Genomic DNA, 13,195 nt, shown 5'->3' on the forward strand with positions numbered 1-13,195 from the left:
GCAATCCTAACTGTTCAACCACGTGAAGGGGCAGCTTCCACCAGCCAGTGTTCCTGCTGCTCCAGATGTTCCAGCAAAGGCTGGACACCAGCTCATGGGAAGTGTCAGGAAGGGATTTTTGTAATCCCTTAGCGTATTTGCAAAATCAGGCAGGAATGATTTGAGGCTCTTTACTGTTTTGTTAGCCTTCGTTTCCTTCCTGTCTTCGCCTCCTAACGCAGGCTCCAACCTAATTCAACAATCCTACCTAGACGGTGAACTTCCAAGCCATAATTATTCTCATCCTCACACAAACCTGCTCTTTCTGTCATTATACTTGGAGCCCACAGAACCCTCAAGCATGTCGGCAAACACCACAATGATGACTCCCTTCTTCCAGGGGCCCTGCAAGCCTTCCTTAGCTATAGCTGTGAAGTATTTTGAGAAACTTGAATTAAAGTGCTAGAGAAAGCACAACACACATTTATTGCTCATCTTGGAAAGACAACAGCAATAAGCTTCCAAAACTCTCTTTGATTAACATAATCTGGGGGTAATGAATATGGATATTGTCAATAGTCACTTAGAAGCATGTTTTCTTTTGTACATTTTGTTCTCTCCAGTAAATTTCCAACCAAGAAAGGAAATGCCCCAAGCCCCTGTTTGCATCAATAAAGCAAGCACTCAGAGGAATTACATGGGGGGAATGGAGCCAGGAAGGAATTCTACCACCTTCAACTTTTATTCTAGTTGATTCTCTATGTTTTCACCATGATTTCTAATTATCTACCAAAGTGAAACTGTCACGTCCCTAACCAGCCTGGTTCTTTTCTCAGTGTCTCTGTGACAGTTTCTGATGAAGGGCTGATCAGGACAAATATCCCAAAGGGTATCTCCAGATCCACAGTCACCGCCTGCAGAAGACTGCTGCTGAAAGGCCCAGTTACCTGCCCAGGAAGAGAAACAGGAAGTACCTGTCGGCCTTGGGACCCCACGTGGAAAATGGCAATGGCTCAGTCAAAGTTGTCCAGAGAAAGAGAACCAATAGGATTTATACAGATACATATGAGGGGATTTCTTACATGAGGAATTGGCTCACATGTTATGGAGGCTAAGAAGTCCCATGATCAGCTGTCTGCAACCCGGAGAACCAGGAAAGCTGGTGGTATCATTCAGTCTGAGTCGGAAGGCCTGAAAATCGGGAGGGGCAGGTGGTGTGAGTCCCGGTTTGAGTCTGAAAGCTCAAGAACCAGAAGCACCAGTGTCCGAGGAGAGAAGAAGATGGGTATCTCAGCTCAAGCAGAATCAGTGAATTCACTCTTCCTCTGCCTTTTTGTTCTATTCAGGCCCTCAACGGATCAGATGATGCCCACCCATGCTGATGAGGGGATCTTCTCTACTCAGTCCACCGATTCAGATGCTAATCTCTTCCAGAGACACTCTCACAGACACACCCAGAAATAATGTTTCACCAGCTATTTAGCATCACTTAGCCCAGCCAGGTTGACAAGTAAAATTAACCATCACAGGCAGTATCTGGTTTTCTACACCAGCACGTTAGTCATTACTCACAGGGCAGTGGACCCTAACCCTGCTGTGCTAGAATCACCTGGGGAGCTCTAAGGATCTAAGGAATCCCTATATCTAGGCCACACCTCAGACCAATTAAATTGGGATTTCTGGGGCTGAGGCCAGGCACCATTGTTCCTGAAAGATCCCCAGGTAATTCCCCCGTGCAGCCAAGTTGGAGAACCATGGCTGCCCTCAGCAGCAGGTCCACCCCTCACTCCCCTCTGTACTGATACATCTGTCCCGGCACTGACTCATCATCGGGCACGAGTCTTCAGTTAACTGCGCAGCAGCTACAATGAGCCTTTAAAAATGTAAATCATATCATGTTGCCCACCTGAATAAAACCCTCCCATGGCTTCTCATGGCTCTTAGAGTAAACACAAACCCCTTGTCTTGGCTTGAGAGATGCTCAGCAGTCTGACCCTGTGCCCCTCAGGCAGGAAAGCCAGGAATAACAGCTTGGCAAGTGGAGCCAAGGCCCAGCTCTGCACTTATGGGCTCCATGACTTTGGAGAAGTTACTGGACCTCCCCGGCCTTCTCTGCCTCACCTGTAAATGCGGATTTAACTAGTTGACACATGTAAAGCTCTCACGTGGTACCTGAATCCTCCTCGTCACACTGTCCCAGTGTCACTCAGTTCCCAGAGCAGGCCACCCCGTCTCCCCTCTGGCCCAGCTCTGCAAGACCCTCTCCCCTGACACCTGGCATGACCGGCTGCTTCCCGTCACTCAGGAGCCAATGCTGTGACCACAGAGACCCTCTCGCCCCTTCATCACCCTGTCTGACTTCCTTTATAGCCTGTATTCATTTGCTAGGGCTGCTATAACAAAGTATCACAAACTGCAAGGCTTAAATAACAGAAATTTATTGTCTCACAGTTCTGGAAGTCTGAGATCAAGGTGTCAGCAGGGTTGGTCCCTTCTGAGGGCTGTGAGGAAGGATCTGTTCCAGGGCTCTTTCCTAGCTTCTGGTGGTTTGCTGGCAATCCTTGGTATTCTCTAGCTTGCAGATGCATCACCCTGATCTCTGCCTTCATCTTCACAGCTCGTTCTCCCTGTGTGTGTGGCTCTGTGTCCAAATTTCCTCTTTTTATAAGGACACCAGTTGTATTGGGTTAGGGCCCCATCCTACTGCAATGTGACTTCATCTTAGTTAATTATTCAGTACATCTGCAACGACTCTATTTCCAAATAAGGTCACGTTCTGAGGTACTGGGGATTAGAGCTTCAACATATAAATTTTGGGGGGACACTACAACATACCCCTTATCCCTCTCTAGAATGATCTGGTTTTTATTTTTCTATCTGTGTGTTGAATTGTCTTATCTATCTTCACTGAATGTTATTGTTGATACTGTCTGATTTTTCTGCAATGGCTATGCTATATACATTTGTAATATGAAAAATAAGTAAAGACAAGGTTTTCAGGAAAAAAAAAAAAAAAACCTTCTCCCTTGCATTGTGATGTGGGTGACCATCATCTCCAGTTCTAGACTGGAAACTCCATGAGAGCAGGGACCGTGTCTTTGCATCCCTGAGCCTAACATCATGCCTGGCACATAACAGATGCTCAGTACATGCTGGCTGGGTTGAAATTAAATAGATATGTACATTGATTTCCCCACAAGAGCTCAAGAGCTCCAGTAGAGCAGTTGTTCTTGCAGCCTTCCTGGTATACATTTCTCACAAATCTGGAAATCTTAAAAAAAAAAATGCTGGCACTCTAGGCTTTTGAATGACTCTGGTATATACAGTGGCACTATCTAAATGTACTGATATCTAAGATGTCAAGAATTAACACACAGCATGAAGCAAGGCTGCCAAATTTAGGAGGAAATTAAACCAGTAGGTCCATCACCCAACCCCTGTGAGCCAAACTGCTACATTTCACCTGATTCTTCTAATTAGGTTGTATCTACAAAGCTTTTAGAAGTGGACAAGTGTTACATTAAGTGCTAAGTCGTATTAATTAATAATATGGGTAGATTACACGGGCTGGAACTTGCTGTAAATGTAAATGTCCTAGGCTTATCAGCACAGTACTTGGAATCAATGTTCCAGATGTACTTTAAAAATTCTTTATAGAATTTTATGAAGCTTCTGGCTTCCAAAGAAAGTAACTTCATATAATCTTGGCATTTTCTAACTTGACAAAACTTTAGAAATCATCTAGTACAATAATTCTCAAGTCTATCAGACCCAGCACCTCTTTTTTGTAATACATGTCTTGATACACCCCTCTTTAATATCCTAAAGCAAAATTCATGGGTAACCTGCCTGTATATAACATATTTCAGTATTTAAACACTCAGGCAAGTACAGCTGTCATCATGAGATGCTTGCACTATATGAAAAAGTACTGTAAACTTGCCAGTTTCAAATGGCAGGCTGGTACAGGTGTGCTGAATGGGTGATGCAGAACCATGGGTTGCACTGAAAGGGTGTCTTGGTTCTCTAAAACAGTGATGAACTCCACTTAAGTTCAAAACTAAAGAATTTACAATCTTCCTTCAATTTATTCTATAATTGCCTTCTTGGAAAAGTCAAGGTACTTGTCTATTAAAACCATCCAAAATAATCTCATGTGCTTATATGTAAAACAGAGTTAGATTTTAGCTTCAGATCATCATAACCAGAATTTTCACCTACAAGAATGTCCGGGGCTTCCCTGGTGGCGCAGTGGTTAAGAATCTGCCTGCCAATGCAGGGGACACGGGTTCGATCCCTGGTCCGGGAAGATCCCACATGCCGCGGAGCAACTACTGAAGCCTGCGTGCCTAGAGCCCGTGCTCCGCAACAAGAGAAGCCACTGCAATGAGAAGCCCATGCACCGCAATGAAGAGTAGCCCCCGCTCACCACAAGCAGAGAAAAGCCTGTGCGCAGCAACGAAGACCCAACGCAGCCAAAAATAAAATTAATTAATTAAAAAAAAAATGTCCGATATCTGAAAATGGTATGACACCATCCCACGCGTTTAACAGCTCTGGGGCCCACCAACCAAATGCCATGAACACTCCCCCTACCCCAACCTCTGAGAGCAAAAAATTTCTCAAACCATTTTCATTTCATTTGAGAACAAAGTTCGAAGACAATCCCGTGGGGTGGCACTGCCCCTCTTGAGAGTCACAGATCCAATTTTACATCCTTATATAAAAAATGAGGACTTGTGTCCCCAGAGATTATGCCCAAGAATCACAGACCAGGTCTCGGCAGAGCCAGGTAAGAAGCACTTAGAGTCTGACAGAAGAGCATTCTCCACAGGCCAGGCATTGTCTTCAGCTCTTTTTAGACAAACACTAATTTAATTCTCACATCGACACAAGGCAGGAGGCTTGATTATCCCCACTATGCAGTAGAAACTGAAGCACAGAGCCATGAAGTAACGTGTCTCAGTTCCCAGAACCGTAAGTAGCAGAGCCCTGACTCAGACCACCCTCTTCATAACCACTATGCCACACAGTGCAAACTACGGACTGTCATTTAGGCCTGGAGGCAAGACAAAGGGGGAAATGCAACCCTCCTGCATTATAAATACACAGGTTAGATCAGTTCTACTAGTTCAGTACACTGACCTCCATCAATGCCTTCAAGCCATAGTTTGTTTCCCACTTGGTCTCATCTTCCTTTTTCTTGTGTTTTTCCTGCAGACATTCATTCCCAGGAGAAGTCTGCCCTGGGGACCTCTCGACCTTTCCTAAAAGGGAGATCCCTGGTCACTAGATGAGTTCCAGAAGCATCCACTAAGGCTTCTGCAGCCCTCTGCCATCAGTTGACCTTCACCACAACCCATCTCGCTCAGGATGAGTGGCTTCCTCGCCTCCCTGGACCCCCGGCGAGTGCAGTGGGGGGCTGCCTGGTACGCCATGCACTCCAGGATCCTGCGCACCAAACCGGTGGAGTCCATGCTAGAGGGAACTGGGGCCACCACAGCACATGGCACCAAGCTAGCCCAGGTGCTCACCACCGTGGACCTCATCTCGCTCGGAGTTGGCAGCTGTGTGGGCACTGGGATGTACGTGGTATCTGGCCTGGTGGCCAAGGAAATGGCAGGACCCGGCGTCATTGTGTCCTTCATCATTGCAGCCGTTGCATCCATACTGTCAGGTAAGCATCTTGTGCAGGCGCAGGCCTGTGGAGAGTGTGCCTGCAGGCCTGTTACTGTTCGTCCCGCTCTCCTAGACTATTTAGTGGTGAGATGAGCAAAGTGGTCATCATGCCCCCTTTTTGCCTTGACTATCAGGGAGTTCAGCGCTAGGTTTGGGCTCATTGTAGTAGCTTCCTTTTTCTTTGGTTTTTCGATCCAAATAAATATTCTGGTGCCTAGCCATTGCCCAACTTCTCATTCCCTGTCATGTCCTAATGGCTCTATTTTTATTCTGTCTCCCTTTCAGGAGAAGAAAGGTCAGTTCTTTCGTGGGGGGTGGATAGAGCCAGGATATAAATAATAAATACTGGATCGGCAGAGTAGCAAAATGACAAGTCAGTAAATCTGATATGATTGGGATTTTATGAGCCTCAAACTGGCATTGTGATCTCCAAGCAGGAGGAAAGCAAGTTAGGAAATAAAGCCATCGTGAGAATCACAAAGCACCATCTGCCACAGCACTGCAACACACTGATGTTCTGCAGAGGTAGCTCAGCCAGCGCCTTCTCTCTCCTTGAGAAAGAATCATAAAACGCGTTTGCTTTTTTTAATGAAGTACCAGGACTTACACGTTCATAGTTTGTGAAATAGCTCTATTTCCTTTTTCTCTTTCCTCCTCTTGAGTTGGAATCCACAGTATCTTCCCAGATGCTGGGGATGGGTCAATGGACACCTTGAAAAAGAAAGAAAAGGAAAACTTACTGCTTCTTGATGGTTATACTGCAAAAGCATGAGGCTTTGCTGGGTTTGGGATTGGCAGGTCACGTGGGTCAGCTCATGTCTTGGCAGTGAATGTTGTGGCCTCTTCAAATGTCTCTGGAGAAGTAAAGATGCTAACCTACACTGGGAGTTCTGTGTACTAACGCACACCATCATAAGAAGAGTTCTACATTAGTATCATACATCCAGACTAAACAGTCCCCATCCATGTGGGATGCACAGACTAGGGAAACGCCATCAGAAAGTGCACTGTTTATATCTGACATCGTTTTAATGTGATGAGGAAAATATTTCCAGGACCGATTTGATTTATCTCCTGTCATGGCTTATATCCTTGTTGGTCTTACCACTATCTTTTCCTGAAGTCATTCTCTAATATGCATGAATATCCTAATATTTGAGATTCCTGCAGAATAGAGGAGTTTTTCCTTATATATGAATAAATTCTGTGGATGCTTGAAATTCTATTAATATTAACCTGATTGCAATCATTTTCAAACTTGTTTGGCAAGGAAATTATTTGGGGGAAGGTGCCAGATTCTTACTCACCATAAATTTATAAATCTAAAAATGTTAGCACATAGAACAGAAGAGCAGTGGTAAGACAAAAGGCAGGCATGTAACCAGGGAGTCCTACAGAGGACGTAGGGCAGACGGTTCAGAGTCCTGCCTGGTCAATGCAGACTGCACAGTCTCCTCTAGATCCCATCCTATTAAGGCCCAGTCCCCCAAACCATGACAATTCCCACAAATGAATCCTTCCTTCCTACCCTTCAAGGTGCTTCATTACATTTAGAAATTAGAACAAGGCCCAGTCACATTCTGGTAGCCTGTCCCCCTGACAGCGTGCTCATGGGCGCTGTGTAACCTAGACTGGGGCTATGGAGGGAGTATTTACACCACAGAAATTTGCAAATGCTACAAATCAGAGTTTGTTTGTTTGCTGTTTGTTTTCAGAGAGTGAGTTGTTAAACATTTACCAGCACATCACTGAACCAGCCCCACCGAAGGCTCCGGTACTGGCCAGTTATTGGTGCCTTCACCATGGCACCAGGCACCAAAAGAAAGCCCTGCTTCTGTCCCAGTAGGGATGCCCCTCTCTGCACATGGCTTCGTCCATAACACTTCTCTACACTTTGTAACTGACATCTCCCAGCTGAGGCCAGCCAGAATCCTCCTAGAGCCCCCAGCCAGGGACAGGACCAAAATAACTGTGCCAAAGTTAGCATTTTTATATCAGGTTTCTTCAACCAGGCCTCTCACTCTATGATCCTTTGCCATTAAACCAAGGAAAGTCTCCCTCCACCCTCTTCTTTCCACTCCCCCACCATCATCTCCATATAGCTTCTCTCTGGACCCAACTTCCCACTGCTTCTCCATATCTGCATCTATCTTCAGCAATAACTGCTGCTTGGTTGCAAGAGTAGAATAAAGAAAAAGTTGGGATTGACTAGATTTAGCTTTTCCTAGGCAGAGAGAGAGGGGGAAAAAAGCCACAGGGCTAGGAATACTAGAAAAGGAAGAGGAACTACTGCTGGACCACACAACTTAGATTGGATGAGAAGGGAAGTGAGGACATGAAGGCAGTGGTGATTTACGAGAAGTGGTAGGATCGATGAAGACTGGTGTTCTCAATGAGGTCAGGAAATCACTGAAGTAAAAACACCGAGAAAGTGAATTAGAAGACAGAAGTGAAGTTGAAGAGTAGGATGCTTGAAATTAAGATTTCAGAGTGGTAAAGTAATCAGTAACGATAACTTTAGACTTGGAACCTGCCTCAGCCACTGACCAGCTGTGAGACTCTGAGCAAGTTCCATAACTTCTCTGAGCCTCAGTTTCTCCACCCTGAAAATGGTGACAATAATACCTACTTCATAGAGCTGTTGTAAAGACTAAATGAGGTATCTGTAAAATGCCCATACAACACCTGGCACGTAGCACCTATTAAGTGGTTATTATTATTTTGTGCCAAACCCTGTATTAGGAGTTTGCCACACATCATCACGTTTAAGATTCATAATATCTCTTCAAAGTAGGTTTTATTATCTCCAGTTTTACATATGAGGAAACTGAAGTTTAAATAACAGAAACTAGATTTGAATTTATTATGCCAGCAATATCTCTCAACCCTGACTATGAATTTAAATTGGGGAATTTGCTTCTGAATAATGGATTGGGGGAGGAAGGCTCAGCTTTACTGAGTTATAAGTACATACAGTAAAGTTGACCCTTTTAAATATACAATTCTATGAGTTTTGACCAATACATACAATTGTGTAACCTCCACTACAATCAAGATACAGAAGAGTTCCATCACCCCCCAAATAATTCCTTCATGTTACCTCTTTGTGATTTTCCCCTCCTGCCACCCCCAACCCCAGGCAACCAGAGACGTTTTCTGTCTCTATACTTTCGTCTTTTCCAGAATGTTATATAAATGGACTCATTCAGTATGTAACCTTTTGAGTTTAGTTTCTTTCACTTAGTATGATGCATCTAAGATTCATTCATGTTGTGTGTTATCAATGAAACATTACACTTTATTTCTGAGTAGTATCCCACCATATGGATATTCCACAGTTTGTTTTTTTTCTTTTCAATTTATTTTATTTTTTATTTTTATTTTCTGGCTCTGTTGGGTCTTCGTTGCTGCACACAAGCTTTTTCTAGTTGCGGTGAGCGACGGCTACTCTTTGTTGCTGTGTGCGGGCTTCTCATTGCGGTGGCTTCTCTTGTTGCAGAGCAGGGGCTCTAGGCATGCGGGCTTCAGTAGTTGTGGCAGGCGGGCTCAGTAGTTGTGGCTGGCGGGCTCTAGAGCACAGGCTCAGTAGTTGCGGCGCACAGGCTTAGTTGCTCCACGGCATGTGGGATCTTCCCAGACCAGGGATCAAACCCGTGTCCCCTGCATTGGCAGGTGGATTCTTAACCACTGCGCCACCAGGGAAGCCCCACACAGTTTATTCATTTACTAGCTGAAGGACAACTGGGTTGATCCAGTCTGGGACCATTATGAATTAAGCCATTATAAATATCTGTGTACAGGTTTTTGTGTGAACACAAGTTGTCATTTCTCTTGAGTAAATACCTAGGAGTGGAATTGCTGGGTTTTGTGGCAAGTATATGTTTAACTTTATAATGAACTGCCAGACATTTTCCCAAAGTAGCTATCTTATTTTTGATTCTCACCAGCTATACATGAGAGTTCCAGCTGCTCTGTTCTTTGCCAGCACTAAGAATTGTCAGGTGTGTTTTTTTGTGGTTGTTTTGTTTGTTTGTCATTTTGGACGGGGTATAGTGATATTTCAGTACTGTTGAAATTTGCATTTCCCTAATTACGAATATTTTGAGCATCTTTTTATGTATTTATTTGCCATGCAAATATATTCTTTGGTAAAGTGTTCACATATTTTTTTCATTATTTAATTGGAGTCTTCATTTTCTTATTAACTTTTAAGACTTCTTTATATATTTTGGATACAAGTTCTTTATTAGATATATGGTTTTGCAAATATTTTCTCTCAGTTTGTGACTCATTTTAAAATTTTCTTTGAACTTCTGTTTATTCCTTTTTTAAAATACCGATGCTCAGGCTCTACGCCCTAGAGATTCTAATTCAGTTGGACTGGGGTAGAGCCCAGAAACTGGCATTTAAAAAAAATTCCCCAGGGAATTCTAATGTGCAGCCAGGGTTAAGGACTACTCCACTATAGGAACCAGGAGCTACCTCTGGAATAGCCATGACCTACAAGAAGAGGAAATGTATGTTAAGATAGGAACTACTTGGTCAGCAGATTCTTAAGAGACTTCTGCCCTTGTGGCATCATCTCCCATGAGATGCAAACCAGCTTATAACATGAAGCAAATCTAAGAGAGAGAGCCACTTTCTCTATAATTTGACAAGACCCAAAGTTACAAAAACTTCCCAGGGACTTCCCTGGTGGCGCAATGGTTAAGAATCCGCCTACCAGTGCAGGGAACACGGGTTCAATCCCTGGTCTGGGAAGATTCCACATGCCGCGAAGCAACTAAGCCCCATGCACCACAAAAACTGAGCTCTGTGCTCTAGAGCCCGTGCGCCACAACTACTGAAGCCCACGCGCCTAGAGCCTGTGCTCCACGACAAGAGGAGCCACTGCAATGAGAAGCCCGCGCACTGCAACGAAGAGTAGCCCCAGCTCGCCACAACTAGAGAAAAGCCTGCGTGCAGCAACAAAGACCCAACGCAGCCAAAAATATATAAAATTAAAAAAAGAAAAAAAACTTCCCAGGCTCCTCCTACTGTTCCTGCCCCAACACCATAACTGCCCACAGCCCTATCACAGGTAGAGGGAAATTTATCAGAGGAAGCAGCTTGTGCTGTAACCTTTACCCTTGTCCAAAAGGTCTTATCTACTCTTGAATAGCTCAGCAGCCCACAACCAGACCCCGTGCCCATGCCAAACCTGAAAACCCTTTTGTATATACCAGACTGTATAAACCAGATAGGGGAAACAGTTTTTCTTCCTGGTTCCCACTGACAGCTTTGTTGCAAGATGAGGGATGGAAGGAGGGTAGTTTATAGAGGTTCTCTAGTTCACTGGCTTGGGATGAAACACAAAGTAAAGCCTCCGTGTCAGCGACACCTGGCCATTAAAAATAATCTGCCCCAAGAGGCTCCTATGCATGGAACGTGAGTGGAGAAATAAAACTTATTTCCAGTTCTTTTAATATTAATGAAATTGAACCTCAAACAGAGTGTAGGTCTGAATGACTCCTAAGCTCCTGCACTGTCTACAACTACCGTTTCAGCCCATTTCTCAGGTGGTTCTGGTAAGGATTAAATGACAGTAAGCATGCATAGTATCAGTCTCCTGCCCGGTACACTATACCAGAAATTTTTATCATCTGCTCATGAGAAATAGTAGCAAAAATCTAATAAGATACGGTTTGGGAAAGCTGTATTGGGTACCTACCATATGCCAGTCCTGGAGCAATACCAAAAATAAATAAGAAATTGCCTCTACCCTAAAGTACCCATCATCTCCATTAATGGAGATGAATGCTAAACCTGATAAGTAATTATGGCAATAATAGTCATGATAATAATAATGATAGCAGCAGCTACCATTTATTGAGCACTTACTGTGTACCTAAAGAGTTCTAATTGTTTTACACATTATTTTACTCAATCTTCACAACAACCCCATGTGTACGTGGTGTTATTTTCCTCATATTACAGATGAGAAAAAGGAGGCTTCTGAAACCTTTGGTAATTGCTTTAAGGCTCTTGTTTAAGAGGTGACAGAGCAAGGAACAGAGTGAAAGCAGTCTGACTCCAGAGCCCTCTCATAATCACTGTTATTCTGCTACTGTATTAGCAGACTAGGATTAGGTTCAGTTGATACAGCAGAAAACTAAAAATGAAAGATAATTTCACTTCTCTCTTGTATAACAGAAGTCTGGAGGGAGGCTGCTACTGTGGCTCTGCAGTCATGGGTAATCAGGCCCCTTGACCTTTCTGGTCTACCATCTGGATACTTGGCTTCCATCCTCAAGGTGCCTGCAAGACCCACGATGGCTGCTGTGGCTCCAGTCAATTTGTCTGAGTTTTGGAAGGCAGGAAGGAAACAGGAAGTTGAGGCAGGTCATTTCCCACATCTCTGTCCCTTTTTAAAGAAGCTTTCTCATAAATCCTTTCCTATAACTTCCATTTATATTGCTTAAAACCTGAACACTTAAGATACAGCAAGTGAGATTGAGAAATGTAGTCTTCTGACTGGGTACATTGCCAACCCAAGTATTACAGGGGTTCTATTGGTGGTAAAGAAAAGGAAAACTAGCTGTCACTGCCACATCTATAATCGATGCACAGCCCCTAAGCCCTCCAGTTCGCTGAGGTCAAGTTGTTCTGAAACATTTAAGTAAAATTTGTTCTGATTCTCAGTAATGTACAATCAGAAAATCTAGAGTCTCCCTCAATAAACCTAGAGAGTTGTGAAGCTTACTTCCTCCAGCTCTGAATCTCTGCTTCCATAGAGTCTCTGTCTCCACTCCATGTTTCATTGGCTTCTTCCCTTTTCTTCACTTCATCATCCAACTAGATGATACCCCAGTCCCTCCTGTCCTCCAAGTAACAGCAAGGTAAAGCTGTATGTGCAGTGAACTTTATGGAAAGTTTGGGCCAGAGATAGGAGATATAATGCAGTCCGTCCCAGCAGACAGCAAGCTTACGATGGAATATAGGCTACTCCAATTCTCCCTGGCTTTAGAGAATGTCCACAAACCCTCTGTTCTTCTTGACTTCGGCCTCCAGCCCCATTGATGGGCAGCCTTCCTCCTTTAAACTGACCTTCTACTCCCTCACCTGCTCACTGTCAAGCCCTAAAACTCTTGTTCATATCTTATCCAGAGCAGTCTACATATCTTTCTATCGCCCTCCAAGTTCATCCTGGCCATTCTCCAAAGACTATCATCCCCTAACCAAAATGGTCCACCAGGATCATTCATTTAAACAAAGTGAGTTCTAGAAGGAGGGATTTGGGGGCCAGGGCAGGAAGGTTAGACATCATTCTGTAGTCATTGAGAAGTTCAGTGGCGTGACCAGATCTGTATTTTAGTAACACAGTGGGGAGAGAACAGAGGTGGGAATCTGGCTGTGTGCATATTGTACAGAACAGGCAAGAGACCACGGGGCTCTAGGCGCTGAAGTGGAGGCTGACAGGAAGCCTGGGATGGAGAAGAGGATTTGGGCATGGCTGGATGAGGGAGGGTGAGGGAGAAGGATAAATGCTCTTTCTAGC

At 44.2% G+C, this 13,195-nt stretch overlaps 1 protein-coding gene across 1 annotated transcript in view; it reads left to right on the forward strand.

Moving 5' to 3' along the window:
- The window catches only part of SLC7A14 (solute carrier family 7 member 14), a 125,010-nt gene that overhangs the window by 45,892 nt on the left and 65,923 nt on the right, over nt 1-13,195 (forward strand). Inside the window, exon 2 of the mRNA XM_030863744.2 lies at nt 5,200-5,656. Coding sequence (XP_030719604.1) covers nt 5,353-5,656 — 304 coding nt within the window. The 5' untranslated portion in view covers nt 5,200-5,352. The remainder of the gene's footprint in view (nt 1-5,199; nt 5,657-13,195) is intronic.

The sequence above is a fragment of the Globicephala melas genome, chromosome 4 (assembly GCF_963455315.2).
Source record: "Globicephala melas chromosome 4, mGloMel1.2, whole genome shotgun sequence".
Classification (NCBI taxonomy): Eukaryota; Metazoa; Chordata; class Mammalia; order Artiodactyla; family Delphinidae; genus Globicephala; species Globicephala melas.